This window comes from Aegilops tauschii, chromosome 7, assembly GCF_002575655.3.
Source record: "Aegilops tauschii subsp. strangulata cultivar AL8/78 chromosome 7, Aet v6.0, whole genome shotgun sequence".
Lineage (NCBI taxonomy): Eukaryota > Viridiplantae > Streptophyta > Magnoliopsida > Poales > Poaceae > Aegilops > Aegilops tauschii.
The window spans coordinates 83994222-84011044 of record NC_053041.3 but is presented as its reverse complement, the minus strand read 5'-3'; the positions used below and the strand labels follow the sequence as shown (position 1 = coordinate 84011044).

The window sequence follows — 16823 nt, the reverse complement described above, 5'->3', positions numbered from 1 at the left end:
TTATGACTTTCTCTAGTGATGTTTGTGAACATTGATTACACGATACTTCTCCATCATTGGGCCTAGGGTAAGACCTTGTGGAATTAGTTTATATATGATGTGTTGCGGGAGTGATAGAAACCTAAGCCCCAATTTATGAATTATTCAGTGAGGGGTTGTTTTGGATCCTAATGTTCAATGCTATGTTATATTTATCTTAATTACTTCTCTTGTATTTGCGAATTCTTGCATGAAGAGTATAATCATAAGTAGATAATTGTTCGAGTAAGGACAATACCTTAGCTATGATCCATCCAGACAACGGTTATCAAATCAATGAATGGTAGCTTAATGAATCGTGGCGAAAGTAACTTGACGATATTCCCATGTGTCCTCAAGAGAGTTTTAGCTATTATAAGAAACAACACCGGCTTGTTCTTAGCATACATACGGATTGGGCCACCTGCTGCACTCTATTACTTTTGTTACAACTTATCTTGTTAAAAATTATCCTGCTATCAAATTATCTTTACAATATTTGCAGTGAAATCTTGCTGAAAACAACTTGTTAATTCCTTCTGCTCCTCTTTGGGTTCAACATTCTTACTTCTTGAAAAGACTATGATAGATCTCTCGTGCTTGTGGGTCATCGGTGAACATATACAGAGGTGTAATGATAAATATGACAATTTGAAAGTACAAAATTATACGAATAAAACACACAAAGATCAACTACTATAACAACAATTAACACCAATAAGTGATAATGGCAATTGATTCACACCAATTGTACATAGATGGGATGGAGATGGAGCGGATGATGGTGATGTTGATGGAGATGGTGAAGCTGACTTGGATGAAAATGTCCGCCTTGATACACTAGAGTTGGTGATGACGATTGCTTCAAATTTGCATCCCTAAAGAGGGGTACATTTGGCCGAAAATAACCCTCAAGAAAGAACACCAGGGTTCCGCCTCAAAGAGGCGACACATTTGTTTCCTGAAAATATGTCTGGTCTTTTCACCACAGGGCGGAGATATGCACCAGAGAAGGCACATGGGTGGCATGTGGGCCCTAGGCGCCATGGTGAACTTGGTGCCTTGGTTAGGCGCCTAGGCCCGCCGAGCACCCCAATTGTCTGACTCTAGCCCAGTGGCTCCTTTCATGTGTGGATCAGCCTCATATATTTGCTTTATTCAAAATATATTTTTAATGAGCTTTCATATTTCCCATCTGACAGTCTCTTCGATATTTATTTTAGCAATTCTCTACATTATAAGATGAGCTCAAGGTGTATTCAGACAATGATTTTCATGTGGATTCAGTCAGCGATTCATAGCAAAGAGATTGCACGAATTTGCTACCACCTTGGTTCGTGACCTGAAGAAGATCATAATCCACCAGGGTGATTTTGAATATTTGCTTCATGCTAATCATTTCTCTGTGCAAAATGAGCTCATCGAGTTTGTTGCGATGAACACCAACCATATGTTGCGCTAGTTCAGGTATCGCAACAGGTCATCATCTTCAATACAGAGATGGTGAAGAAGATATTTAATGTGCCATCTAGATAAGTCCCGTCCAACTGCGGAAGACTGGCAAGTCCAATCTTTGCAACATTAAAAAGGTGGGGGATAGGGCTCCAATTGCCCAATCAATCATTTTGCTACAAACATGCACCAAAACGGATGTGGCTGCGATCAACAGGATGAAGACATTTTGTTAGCTGCGATGAAGGAAGTAAGCACATTCCAGGAGAAGAAGTTGATTCACGCAAAATAGGACGAGCCTAAGCCTCTTCTGGATTAGTTCGTGCTTGCCCATGTTAGCGGTGTGCATTGTTTCGTTCATGCTCCCTCTTTTTTGTGTTTTCCTGCTTATCATAAATGATGGTCCTGTGCAGGCTGAAACCGGGAGGATCGGGTCTCCATGGGGCATAAACCTTTGAATTGATAAAATAGAAAAACCTTTTCGGGACCTCCTATACGATGCTCTCTGCATCGAATTGCCCTCCATTAGCACAAGTGCGAGAAACTGGGACGACCCATTAAGCTATGTGCCTAGTTCCACGTTTTTCTCGCGAACCTATTGTAGCGACCCAAAACACTGTAGCAAGCGAACATGGCAGCATCCATGAACATTGTAGCATACGTTTATTCCGGTCTTTTTTAGATACTGTGGGTATTTCTGAAAACATAAAGATTGTTTTCATGTTTGCGAACATTTCTTTTTGAAATTTCATTTTTTTTTCAATGTGAACATTTTGCAATTTTTAAAAAAATATCCGAACATCATTTGAAAAACTTAATTTTTTTTGGAAAACATGTATTTTTTCAATTTTGTGAACATCTTTTGAAATTCCCAAACATTTTTCTAAAGGCATTTTTTAATTTGTGAATAAAATGTGAAAACTGAAATATTTTTTGAAAGTCACAAACATCTTTTGGGAATTTGTACTTCCTCCGATCCACCTTACTTGTTGCAGTTTTAGTACAAAGTTGTACTCAAGCTGCGACAAGTAATATGGATTGGGGGGAGTACATTTTTTTTAAACATGAATATTTGTTTCAATTTTTTTTAATTATGGTTTTTTTAAAAGGGGAATTTTCAAAAAAGAAACATAAAAAAAACTACAGGAAAACCAGTAAAGAAAACAAACAGAAAAATGGTTCAGAGTCTTCTAGAAGGTTCTCAATACCTTTTTTCAGGGGTAGAAGGTTCTCAATACCTGTCAGGAAGCTTTCGGAATATTCCCGAAACCGTGATCGTAGAACGCAAATCGGGACGGCCCACTTACTCGCTGGCTTCGCTGCCCTGTGCGTCAAATAGGACATCTGAAGCTCTTTTTGCTGGTGTTCCAAAGAAAAGTGTGAACGTGAGAAAAAGGAGCGGCCGGAAAATTTGGCCGAGCCCAATCGAGATCTGAACGTGAAAAGGAGGCGTAGCTTTCTCCTCTTCACTTTGCACAAAAACTCAATTTTACTGGCGAACATGCCAGTCGATGTCACAATTCACAGTCCTACAAAACGAGGCCTATAAATACTCCATCCTAACGAAACGACATGCTCAACCTCACCACTTCATCAGCAAGCAGAATCACAAACAGAGAGACACTCCAACAAAATTGATACTATAATCATGGCTAAGGCACAGTCCATGGCGGCGCTACTCGCCGTGGTGCTCGTCCTGGGCGCGTCCGCGGACGTCGCGCACGGCATCTGCAACATCTCCAGCGGCGGGATCCGCGCGTGCCAGCCGGCGGCGGCCATCCACAACCCGACGGACGCACCGTCCGCCGACTGCTGCGCGGCGCTGGCGGGGGCCGACCTGTCGTGCCTCTGCCGGTACAAGAACGTCGGCGCCATGTGGGTGAGGTTCTACAAGATCGACGTGAAGCGCGCCATGGCGTTGCCGCGCAAGTGCGGCCTCGCCATGCCCGCCAACTGCTGATGGATGCACCACGAAATATATGATGGACTGAAATATATACCTATAGAATAAATGAAGCACGTAAGAGACCGTTTCGTGCTTGCTTTGGTGTGTACTCTGTACTGTACTTCATGAGCTGCATGGATATGAATCACGGTTGTGCATGGGAAAATTAATCAATGAAGAACTAAGTTCTGGAATATTAGTTGGATCACTACTTTATAGTGATCTAAAACGTCCCCCTCAAAAAAAAAGTGATCTAAAACGTCTTATATCAATTTACAGAAGTTTTTTTTGAATCACTTAGTTTACAGAGGCAGTACAAATGTAGTACTCACTTTGTCCCAAAATAAATGTCTTAATTTTATACTAACTTTAGTATAAAGTTGTACTGAAGAAGCAGTAAAAAAAAAGTTGAGACACCTATTTTAAAATGGAGGGAGTACAATACACGTGTAAGAGCATCTCCCCACCACCATATTTTCAAGCGAACAACCCGGATACTATCCGGGGCCATTGTGTCAAAAGAAAATTTAGAAGAAGCGTTGCGTCAAATAGGATGCAAATCGCACAGGGCCCATGCTACTAGGCCAGCCCATTGGAGTTATACCTCCTAAGCGACCCAGTAGCGAGTGATTTCTTCAGGGTGGTACTGTGTCTAGCAGGTTTTTGTTCGGCTTACTAGAAAAGACATACTTATTTAAAATTTGTTTTCTTTAATTTGAGAATACTTAGAAATTCCAAACATTGTTTTCAAATTTCAAGCATTTTTGAAAACATGAACTTTTTCAAACACAAGCATTTCTAAAATAATTGACCTTTTTTTTAAGAAACGCGAACATTTTTAGTTCAATTTTTTTAAGAACCTTGTAAGTTAGTACAAAGTTGAGACGCTTATTTTGGGACGGAAGGAGTATATGTTATGCTACATTATTGCACATCCTGATACACTGTTAGAAGCATCCATTAGAGTTTCAACATACGTAATGTTTATCATTTGATCAGTTGACTTGTAAGTAAATTTAAAGTGTATTGTATATCATTCTAGAGTGTTGCTCCTACCTTGAGAGATCAAATAAAAGATGCACCATGAAGGTGCCACAAAAAAACAAGAGGAATGAGAGAGGGAGCAACACTACTATCCTTTTTAGCATAAACTTTCCAGATGGTTACAAAACTGATAAAAAAAACTACAAAACTTTTTGGAAGATTATCAAAACCAGAATCCTTTAGGCCCTGTTTGTTTGGGCTTTTACTTCTGCTTTTGCAACTTTTTCACTTTGACCAAAAAGCCATAAAAGCTCCTAAATAGGTTCCTTTAGAGCTTTTATGGCTTTTGGAGCCGAATATTGTTATATTGATTCATCAAAAGCCAAAAAAGCTCCAAAAGCATCTATTTAATTATGAGCTTTTATGGCTTTTTGGCCAAACTGGAAAAGCTGCAAAAGCAGAAGCAAAAGCCCAAACAAACAGGGTCTTGGTGTGTACTCTAGCTTGAATGGGTCGGCCCATACGGGCACTCGCCTCACACCTTCTTTCCAAAAGTTCGACGACGCAGTAACCGTTAAATAGGATTTGCCCATATTGTTCGGAGAAAAAACCGCATTCCAACACAAAACCTAGATCACATATTTGTCTAGTCTATCCGGGCCTCCCAAATCCAATCTATATGTGGGAAGGATATGGGATGCCCGAACATATCCCAAAAGTCCGCCACATCAACTCAAATCCCACCCAAACTCACATGTTAGCACAATTTTCCCACCCCCCTCTCTCATTCCACAGACCTTCCTACACCCTCGCAGCCCGTTTGGCCACCGAGCTAGCCCCGTTGAGTCTCTGCCATGGGTCAACGGAGTTGCCTTCCCGCTTAGGTTTGGAGGTCAGCGGTGACACCAACTGGACGTCCGTGTGCGTGGGAATTCTTCCCATCGAGTTTCCACCGACGCTCCACTCAGGGTCGCACCTGCGACCAACATGAACCCATGCGCTCATCCTCCTCCCTGTCGTCGAGCGCATGCCCTTGTTACATATTTAGTCATAAACTTGAAGATATGATTCCTTACAATCGTTTGAGATAATGTGGGAGTAATAGATGAATATGTCAGTAGATGTGCTTGAGTAGAGTAGTGAGGAGGCGTTGTAAGATTATGTGGGATTATTGCCTTTCTTCATTAATGAACTGAAAGTTGGAACCTTTAGTGTTGCAATGAAGTGCAAGTAGAGGGGTGGATGTAAGTAAGCTAGCACTGAGGTTAGATCGGGACGAACAACAGGCTTATGTCTTCCAAATTATCCCCTAGGAGTTTCTTGGTAATGCGATACTAATGAGACATCTATTTAATGTTTGTAATAAATGCTTGAGTTATTTATACTAATGTGGGATTGATGCCATGTTGCTTCTTTTACCTTCATTTTTACTAGCCTCTTCGGTATTGAGCATTACCCACTCTCACTTCGAGATAGGTGCATACTTCACTAATACATCCAAACCCCATGGGAGGGGTACCTCTTGTTCTCCCATGCATCAACCCACAATTTATCTTCCCCAAAAGACTCATCATACCTACCTATCATGACATTTCTATGCCATGATGAGATATATTGCAAAGCAACATTTTTCATCATTACATGACTAGATATGTTATTCCTCGTTGTCATCTTGCTTTTGTATGATCATATAGAGATAACATCATATTATTGTTGCAAGGCCACCATTATTCATTGCTTCATACTCCCTCCGTCCCAAAATAAGTGTGTCAATCTCATTACTACCTTGTAAGTTAGTACAAAGTTGAGACGCTTATTTTGGGATGGAAGGAGTATATGTTATGCTACATCATTGCACATCCTGATACACTGTTAGAAGCATCCATTAGAGTTTCAACATAATGTTTATCATTTGATCAGTTGACTTGTAAGTAAATTTAAAGTGTATTGTATATCATTCTAGAGTGTTGCTCCTACCTTGAGAGATCAAATAAAAGATGCACCATGAAGGTGCCACAAAAAAACAAGAGGAATGAGAGAGGGAGCAACACTACTATCCTTTTTAGCATACACTTGTGATTCAAAGTACTACCTGGTCTTAGCAGATATCATAGAGTGCTTCAATGTAGCACTACTGCATTTCATATAGAGTCTTCATGTACTTCATGTTCCATATACTAGTTGATTTTAGGTTATAGAACTTGGCTTGTACGTATATTTCAGTGGTGAGCTTCCTCAAATACTCTATGTCTTTGCGGGCAAGCAAGTTGGATGCACACCCCATTAGTCCATTATGATAACTTTCATACACTTATAGCTTTAGTTCATTTGTTGCATGACAATCCCTACCCCTTGTAGTAGGTGTGGTTACAATCTCAGGGATTACCGCGGTGTGGTGTGCCATTTGGCATTGTATTCCAATCGCGGATGTGTCTCTTCACCCTTTCTTCTATCAATATATGATACACATGCTTGTGTGTATTCGAGAAAATGATCAAACCTATTTGATGCAAGACTTTCTTATACATTTTGAATTCTCATAAACCCCCGTTATTATTAGCTATTCCATTTGAAAAGTGATGTGGCTAGACTCATGCTCAAGCATTGCATGAATGTTATGTGGTGCATTGGTATTTCGTGATCAAAGTAACTTGGTTTGCGTTGGATGGTTTATGATAAGATTGCCATCATACGATAAAGACCAAGCAATGCTAACTTTCCAATATAATTTGACATTCTTTCTTAACACGTGGCAGTGAGAACAATGATTGAAAGCACTAGATCATTGAAAGCGAGAGCATGTTTATTTGCATGTTTTGATGCTATTTGTCTGTTATCAATTACAAACTATTACATAACATCACTAATCTCTGAGTCACACTTGAATTACATCAGACCGGTCATGTTCACGTAATATAGCATTCACAATAAAAATTATTTTGTTACCATCTAATTGCTTAGGGACGAATAGAGATTAAGCTTGCAGATGCTGATACATCCTAGACGTATCTATATTTTTTGCTTGTTTCCATCTTATATTAGAACCGCCGCGTCACGCCTGGCCATCTCCACCATCGGAGCACCGAGCCGCCCCGCCGCCAGGAACAACCCCTCTCCCACATCGACTGTAGGAGCACCACCGCCGAGTGCTAGGACTTCATGTGTTGGGGATCGTTGCAGAAATTAAAATTTTTCTACGCATCACCAAGATCAATCTATGGAGTTTACTAGCAACGAGAGGGGAGGAGTGCATCTACATACCCTTGTAGATCGCGAGCGGAAGCGTTCAAGAGAACGGGGTTGATGGAGTCGTACTCGTCGTGATCCAAATCACCGATGATCCTAGCGCCGAACGGACGGCACCTCCGCGTTCAACACACGTACGGAGCGGAGACGTCTCCTCCTTCTTGATCCAGCAAGGGGGAAGGAGAAGTTGATGGAGATCCAGCAGCACGACGGCATGGTGGTGGAAGCAGCGGGATTCCAACAGGGCTTCACCAAGCGCTACTTGAGGAGGAAGAGGTGTCACGGGAGGGAGAGGGAGGCGCCAGGGCTTAGGGTGCGGCTGCCCTCCCTCCCCTCCACTATATATAGGGGCTAGGGGGGGGGGCGCATGCCCCCTTGGAGATCCCATCTAGAGGGGGGGGCGGCGGCCCCTCGGGGGGCAACGGCCCCCTTAGGGTTTCCAACCAGGGGGACGCATGCCCCCTCGGGGGGCAACGCCCCCCAGGGTTTCCAACCCTAGGCGCCTTGGGCCCTTGGGTGGGGCGCACCAGCCCACCAGGGGCTGGTTCTCACGCCACTTCAGCCCATGGGGCCCTCCGGGATAGGTGGCCCCACCCGGTGGACCCCCGGGACCCTTCCGGTGGTCCCGGTACAATACCGGTGACCCCCAAAACTCTCCCGGTGGCCGAAACTGGACTTCCTATATATAAATCTTTACCTCCGGACCATTCTGGAACTCCTCGTGACGTCCGGGATCTCATCCGGGACTCCGAACAACTTTTGGTTAACCGCATACTAATATCTCTACAACTCTAGCGTCACCGAACCTTAAGTGTGTAGACCCTACGGGTTCGGGAATCATGCAGACATGATCAAGACACCTCTCTAGCCAATAACCAATAGCGGGATCTGGATACCCATGTTGGCTCCCGCACGTTCCACGATGATCTCATCGGATGAACCACGATGTCGAGGATTCAAGCAACCCCGTACACAATTCCCTTTGTCAATCGGTACGTTACTTGCCCGAGATTCGATCGTCGGTATCCCAATACCTCGTTCAATCTCGTTACCGGCAAGTCACTTTACTCGTTCCGTAATGCATGATCCCGTGACTAACTACTTAGTCACATTGAGCTCATTATGATGATGCATTATGATGATACCTCTCCGTTATACGGAGTGACAAATCCCAGTCTCGATCCGTGCCAACCCAACAGACACTTTCGGAGATACCTGTAGTGCACCTTTATAGCCACCCAGTTATGTTGTGACGTTTGGTACACCCAAAGCATTCCTACGGTATCCGGGAGTTGCACGATCTCATGGTCTAAGAAAATGATACTTGACATTAGAAAAGCTTTAGCAAACGAACTACACGATCTAGTGCTATGCTTAGGATTGGGTCTTGTCCATCACATCATTCTCCTAATGATGTGATCCCGTTATCAATGACATCCAATGTCCATGGTCAGGAAACCGTAACCATCTATTGATCAACGAGCTAGTCAACTAGAGGCTCACTAGGGACATGTTATGGTCTATGTGTTCACACATGTATTACGATTTCCGGATAACACAATTATAGCATGAACAATAAACAATTATCATGAACAAGGAAATATAATAATAACCATTTTATTATTGCCTCTAGGGCATATTTCCAACATCATGTCCCAGCGCGCGCCGCTAGGGTCTATGCCCATCAGATCTAGGAGAAAGTACAAAAGGTAGCCCTGCCACCGCCGACGGCCACACGGCGGTAAACTGGTCCCACCATAAGGAATCTAACCATCTGAGCTAAGCTCTCCCTCTTTATTCCTTATAGTATGTCTCCATGTTAAGTGACACTTTCAAGCTCTAAATGGTAATGGTTGACAATGCATGCCATAGTCCACCTCAGAAAATTATGCAAAATACAAGGTGTTTTTATTCTGTTGATACTCTCTTCATTTTAAAACACATTGCATATTAGCTTTGTCTTACGTCAAATTTATAAAACAGATAAAATATATTTTATGATGGATCTAATGATATTGTTATGGTACTGTAGATGTTGATGCATTTTCCCCATAAATTTGGTCAAAATTTAGAGGGACAATTTTCTCAATAATTAACTGCGAAAGAAATGTTTTAGTCAAAATCTACAAAATGGAATTGACCGGAGACAAGATTGTATGCAGTATATTATGAAATACTCTCTTCCTCTTAAAATAAGTGCCGCTGACCTAGTACAACTTTAGTATAAAATAGTACTAAGTACACTTATCTTCAAACGGAGGGAGTACGTGGAGTAATTTACACTTCTGAGGAGAAAGTTCGAGCTTTAATCTCAGTATATGAACACGTAATGTAAGTATAAAATTATAGGGAAATTAATTATATTGTGAAGCATTTTTCACAACAAATATAATGTACAATTTCTACCTAGGAAGTAGTAGTAGTATATGTTGCCTTGCAGCAGTATCAATTAGTCACCACACCCTCCTCTTTCCGACGAGCTGCTGCACCTCCTCCCACAGCCCGCCCCCGATGCCGGTGAGCCCGAGAACGGCGGGGCTGCAGGCGGCGACACGCCACAGCCCAGCGCGCACCTCGTCGCGCAGCTGCTCCCGCTCCCACCCGCAGAACCCGTCGAAGAAGCGGAAGTCCCGCACGCCGGCGACCCCGCGCTTGACCAGCTCCGCCGCGCACCCGACGCTCTCCCGCGTGCCGTAGTGCACGCCCGGCATCACCTCCTCGAACAGCCCCGTTCGGCCCACCACGTCGTCGGCGGCACTGGCGCCCTCCCGCGGCCCAAGCAGGAAGAAGCACTCCTCCAGCGGCCCGCCGAAGAAGAGCGGGCGGCCGGAGAAGGTGCCGGCGATGTCCGCCTCCTCCGCGAAGAGGGACTGCGCCTCCTTGATGGACATGAGCGACGGCCGGTTCAGGATCACGCCGACGGGGCCGAGCACCCCGGCCGACAGCAGGAGGATCACGGTGCGCTCGAAGATGTGCGACCCGTCCAGCTTCCCCGTCGCGATCAGGAGGCACCCCTTCTCAGGCTCCACCAGCGGGTGCGCCCACTTGTCCGCGATCTTCGCCGCCGGCGCCCACGACGCCCTGAGGGCCGGGTTGACGCTCTTCGCGTACTGCTCCTTGAGGACGAGCTGCGCCCTGAACGAGCGCCAGTCGACGGCGTCCCCTGACGGCGCCGCCCAGTCCTCGGGCTCAGACGACGACGACCGCCCGTTGTTGCTGCAGCCTGGAAGCAAGCGAGGAAACCAAAAGTGAGCAAGAACTCGACGTACTGCACGCACGGGCGGAGCTAGCGAGAGATCCACTCACAGGTGACGGAGGACGAGCTGGCGCGCCTGTGGTTGAAGAGAAGGTGGAGCCTGGGCTTGGCGATTCCGGCCGGCGACGGGAGGGCCATGCTTTTGCTTTTCGAAGCTTTTTGTGCGATCCGATCACTGGTAGTGACAGGATGCGGGGGAGATCGCGGCTAAATAGGAGGATGGGATGGCCATGGCCGGAGCTTCTGCTCCACAGGTTTCCAGGGCCCCGATCCGAAGCGGATATAGCTGGCTCTTGCCAGTGCTCTTTCTCTGGTGACCTGGGCCAATGGCGACGCGAGGAGTGGAGTGACACGGCGTGGCCGACGCCGACGTGTGGGTGGTCCAGCCGCCGTTTGTGGCCACGGCTCGGCGCGGGAGGGCTGGGGATAAGAAGAGGACGGCAGCGGGGCGGCTAGCTACTTGCTGCGTGATGGGCGTGGTGCATGGGGTTGAGCTCAGCATCGACTAGTCGTCGAGTCGACCTGTGGGAGTATTGTCTTCGCCGAGCCTCGTGGGGAGGGAAGGGATGTGTGTGTGTGGCTGCCCAGCTCTGGACCAAGAGAATTTATTAAAACTATTGAAAGGAACCATTTTAATAATTATTATTATTGTTAGAATATATGAGAATGAACACAACAACGAAGGATGGCTGGCATTTATCAGCACGATCGACAAAGGATCAAGTAAGATGATCTGCGCACATGGTGTCTTTGATGGTGAAATTCTTAATCTTTTAAGTAATGAAAGCGTCATCTTTAATGAAACCAGTATCACAATTCGACCCTGACTTAATTAGGTACCGAGAAGAAAAACATAAAATGTGAGCATTCATTGCGGTATAATGTTCGCAAGGATTATATCCTTATACCTTAGACTGAATGCAACCGCTTTTGCTCTTTACAACGAACATGGCGATCTAGAAGCGAAAGTGTTGTTCTGATCTGAAGCTCATGTGAGCTCAGGTGAACAGTACAATAAAATAAAGAATAAACTAGGTTTTTTTGCGCCAAACATTGACAAATGTTTTGATTGGTTGCAAAGATGACAACATGGGAAAAAATTGTTAGATAGACTAGGCACAGTCGAGCTATGGAAGAAGAGAACAAAAGTGGCGTGTGGTGCAATTATGCAAGTCAGCTTTTGGTATGAAGCATTGAAGCAATATGATGACATTTATTCTGGTTTGTAAATGGCTCTGGTTGGTTATAGTGTATTAAGATTGCTCATAGTGGAAGTAACTTCAACAGTAACATAAGGTTTGCTTAAGTGACAATGATTTAATGAGAAGAGAGATAATTTGAGTAATACAGCTAGTTACTCATATTATGAGTAACATCGCACATACCAAGAGAAGATGAGTCTACAAGCTAATAAATAAAGTGTTGCATGACACCACACATATGTTACTCCCCACTATGGAGGTAGTAACATATGCACATTACTAGTCTAAGTTACTTCCACTATGAGTAGTCTTAGACTAGCCACAGTGGGAGTAATTTCAGCAGTAACATCGAGTCCAACTCAGCAAATTTGCTTATGTGACAATGAGTTAATGAGGAGAGAGGTAGTTTGAGTAACTTAGCTAGTTACTGTAACATCACATGTCCCGATGCAATATGAGTCTATAACCTAATAAATGAAGCTTTGCATGACACCACACTTATGTCATTACCCACTATGAAGGTAGTAACATAGTCTAGGGATATGTGTATGTTATTAGTGTATGTTACTCTCCATTGTGGTTAGTCTTAAGGCCTCTTCCAATGCACAAGTATTGTGCTAAGCATATTTAAAGAGTTTAGAAATTAAATTCCCCAATGCATAGATGCTTAATGTAGCTAATAAGCTCCCTTCATTGAATGATTTAGCTACTAAACTCTTTCATCCATTGGCGAGCTTCCTACATTTAAGTGTTTTGCCTACGTTCACGTGCTTCGCATTGTATCTTTCTAGGGTCACCAACATGCTTCTCTCCTCTTTAATTTTTTTTCGCGGGAACTCTCTCCTCCTTAATTGTTTTGCCATGCCATTTTTCGCTCAGGTGGCATGCTTAGCATCTATACACCATGAAGCGTTGTGAAGGGCATACTAGTTTATGTTTGGGAGGTTTAGAATGTAATCGATGCAATGATGCAAATTCTTTTTCATATTTAAGTAAACTCAATAATACTGTTGTGTGTCGACCTCTGATCTCTGTTACGGTTATATTGTTACAGTTTTTGCACATCACAAAAAATTGTGTCTGACATGCTATGAGTTTTTATAAGACTGGTGTTTGTCCTATTTATATAGATGAAAAAAGTGTTCTTGTTAAAGAAAATAGATTCTATCTCCATCCCATAATATAAGAGCATCTTTTGCAATGCACCAGTGTCAAATGCATGTAAAAACGTTATTATATTATAGGACGGAGGAAGTACTTAGTATTTACCAAATTCTATATAGATGAGAGGGTTCAATTCCTGTTGACGCATAAATGCATATCCCACCTTTCCTTATCAGCTTGACCTTTTGGGTGAGTTTGTTAGGTGGATAAACTTGCAAACAAGAGGTTCAGGGTTCAAAACCCAGTAAGCGCAATAAATAATTGCGGCCCGCCCCTGCTTCCACTGCCCATATCTGGCAATTTAAACATAAAAAATTGCAACACTCTTATGATCCATGTTTAGGTCTGAGAGAGCAACACGTGAGGGGAGTGTTGACGTATAAATGCATAGTTCACCTTTCCCCGCCTGCTTAAACTTAGGTAAACTGGTTGGTGCATGCACTTTATAGTCACAAGCAATGTGTGTTTCATTTCTACATGAATAAAAACTAATTTATGAAATTGACATTGTCCTGCTCTGAAAGGACGTGAGAGCATAGTTTAAAAAACCAGACCGGACCGGCGGTCGAACCGGAAAAAACCGGAATCGGCAGCCTCATCTGTTTTTAAGCTAATAAGACCGTGCTGCAATCAGACCGAAGAAAACCTGTCAAACCGGATGGTTTTTTGGAAAACCGATGAAAAATCCGGGTCATTGAACCGGAAAAAACCAGGAAAAAATGTTTTAATAGAAATTGGAAAATTGAGATTCGATCCAAGGTCGTGTAAGCAGTATGCGGGGCCTGCCCATGGCCCAATAACCAAGTTGGTTGTGCTATTTTGTTGTCCACTACATGGATATAATTTTACTTGACCATTATTTCACACTATATTAGCACATATATTAAATAACATATATCACTTTATTGCTTAAAAACCCAACAATCGAACCGGTGAACCGGCAGTCCGACCGGTAAAATCCTGAACTAACAACCTTTCCGGTTCGATTTTCGGTTCGGTTTTTTAAACTATCCGTGAGAGGCCTTGCTGGCCGGGCATGTGGGTTTGAGTCATTTTGCATGTGACGGCTTTTAGCACGTTCAAGGTTTGAGTCGTTCACTCATTCTACACATCAACCTAAAATAACATAGGACCGGCCAACATTCACTATGATTTGTGATTAGTACCCTCTAAATATCTACTCCGAGAGGTCATGCAATATTCGAACCAAATGATTTTAATATAATGTGTTATTGCCTTTAGAAAAACACATGAGCTTCCTGAAATGGTTAGTACCCTCTAAATATCTACCCCCAGAGGTCATGCAATATTCGAACCAAATGATTTTAATATAATGTGTGATTGCCTTTAGAAAGAAAACACGAGCTTCCTTAAACTGTTAGTGTAAATAGAATTTTCCTAAACATAGTGCTAATGTCACGACCTAGGTTACTCGGGGATGCTAGGTTGGAACAGAGGTAGTAGTCATGGTCAACATGGTCGGCCCCAGCTCCACTTGTACCAAATGAAACCCCAGACAAACCATCATCCTGTTACAAGCACGCGGGGGGAATAGAACAGCACACACGCTGCCCCAGCAAAAGAGTTGCCTCAGCCTCAAGGCAGACCGCCAGAAATTAACTACTAAAGGTTTAAAAGCTAGACTCAAAGATACTACCAACTGGCACGGAAAGAACTGGGAGCTGCTAACGAAAGAATGATATCTCAGAACCACCCAGATCTCCCGTCAGTGTCACGGTTCGCGCAGCACCTCCGAGCACTGCAGAAGCCCTAGCCAGGGTCTGGCCACATAGGGGGGGGGGGGGGGGGGGGCGCTCGCGCTTCCTGCTCCAGCTTTCTCACCAAGTGTATCACCCTTTCTTTGACAGGGCCAGAGCATCGAACCATCCAACTGCTTAACATAGTAGCAGTTTTCCTCCACAGCACCTACATCCCAAGCCAGGGAACATGATTGAAATAAATGTCGTTATGATATTTCCATAGAGTCCAAAGGACAGCAGCATGTAACAAACAGTCCGCTGGGTGATTTTTGTGATTAAACCACCAGGCCAGCATGTCATCAACGGGCATTCCGGCTTGCTTATTAGATATATCAAAAATCACCTTCCACAGTTCTATCGCAACAACACAGCCAAAAAATAGGTGTTCAATAGATTCAGATTCACCACAAAAAAGACAAGTAGAATCTTCTACATGTTGTCTTTTTTTAGATTGTCTCTTGTTAATAATTTGTTTTTGGCCATAAGCCAGAGAAAGATCTGAATCCTCAGGGGAACATTGATATTCCAAATAACTGGTAAGTTACCCGGCCCAACCCCCCTAAAATTAACAATGTTGTAGAAAGATTTAGCAGTGTAGACACCCTTAGCTTCATAGTTCCAGCGGATGGTATCTTCCTTGTCAATCAGATTAACATTAATAATGCGACTGAACAGTTCATTCCAATCAGCTAACATCTTTTGGGTGAAACACCTCCTAAAAGTAATCTTAAGGTTGGTGCCATCCCAAACTTCACTAATAGAAATATTATGGTCATTGGCAATAGTGTATAAGTCCCAATATTGGGTAGCAAGGGTGGTCTGACCAATCCATTGATCTTCCCAGAATCTAATCCTATTGCCGTTCCCAACTGTCCAGGATATCCCATAATAGTGGCTTTAGCAGCCCAAAGAATCCCTTTCCAAAAGGGGGAAGCACCATTGCTAGGGCAAGTAAAAATGTTCGGGCTACGTGTTATATATTTGGCATCAATAATTTGCTTTCAAATCTTGCCCTCGTCCAGGAAATATCTCTTAATCCAGGAAGCTAAGAGGCAGAGATTCATGTCAGCAATATTAGGGATACCTAGACCCCCATGTTGCTTTTGTAGGGTCACATTCCCCCAGACAGCAAGGTGATATTTATGATGCCCCTCATAATCATCCCAAAAACAGTGAAGCTGTGAGCGGCAACGACGATGGGACAGAGGAGAGTGAAGATGAGGTAGGGAAATATATTCAGCTTGGTTGATTCTATTGATCGACTACGAAGGCCTTATCTCTACTCCTAATGTTTCAGTTGGTAGAATAGTCTCCACGATTTTTTCGTCCCACCACTTTCGTCCATTTTTTGTTGGTTTTTTCGTCTCTCCTCCCACCCTAGTTCATCGGTTTATTTTGCTCTCCACTCTTTATTACAACCAGAACTTTCCAAACGTATAACAAATCACGGATCTAACTTCCTTAAGTTATGCAAATCAATCGATCCCTTTTATTAGTGCAATTTGTTTTAGGAAACAAATAATAGATTTTAATCTCTTTCCTAACTTAACCAAATCAACCAATTGCTCTCATTAGTGAAATTTATTTTAGAAAACAAATAACAGCTTTTCAGGCACTAGTAGAAAACAGGGCTTTGGTCACATGGCAATATTCACATTAGTCCCAGTTGCATTACGAACCGGGACTAATGTTAGCATTAGTCCCGGTTCGAGCGGCTAAAGGCATTAGTCCGAACCGGGACTAATGTTAGCATTAGTCCCGGTTCGAGCGGCTAAAGGCATTAGTCCCGGTTTGAG

The 16823-nt window shown here is 43.5% G+C and overlaps 2 protein-coding genes across 2 annotated transcripts; one reads left to right on the top strand and one right to left on the bottom strand.

The window, feature by feature from the left end:
* Positions 1–3063: 3063 nt before the first annotated feature.
* On the top strand, positions 3064–3625 carry LOC109755314 (putative lipid-transfer protein DIR1). The gene has a single exon (XM_020314228.3). The coding sequence runs from the start codon at positions 3119–3121 to the stop codon at positions 3428–3430; it is 312 nt and encodes a 103-aa protein (XP_020169817.1). The 5' UTR covers positions 3064–3118; the 3' UTR covers positions 3431–3625.
* A 6178-nt stretch (positions 3626–9803) lies between these two features.
* On the bottom strand, positions 9804–11401 carry LOC109755306 (uncharacterized). The gene is made up of 2 exons (XM_020314219.3): positions 10952–11401; positions 9804–10868 (listed from the first exon to the last, which is right to left on the bottom strand). The coding sequence occupies exons 1-2, from the start codon at positions 11037–11039 to the stop codon at positions 10099–10101; spliced, it is 858 nt and encodes a 285-aa protein (XP_020169808.1). The 5' UTR covers positions 11040–11401; the 3' UTR covers positions 9804–10098.
* Positions 11402–16823: the final 5422 nt, after the last annotated feature.

Bases quoted from the DNA above. Each gene is read 5' to 3' on its own strand.
- LOC109755314 (XM_020314228.3), top strand. From the start codon at position 3,119: ATGGCTAAGGCACAGTCCATGGCGGCGCTACTCGCCGTGGTGCTCGTC.
- LOC109755306 (XM_020314219.3), bottom strand. From the start codon at position 11,039: ATGGCCCTCCCGTCGCCGGCCGGAATCGCCAAGCCCAGGCTCCACCTT. The intron at 10,869-10,951 runs GTGAGTGGATCT...GCTTGCTTCCAG, and splicing joins CAGCTCGTCCTCCGTCACCT to GCTGCAGCAACAACGGGCGG.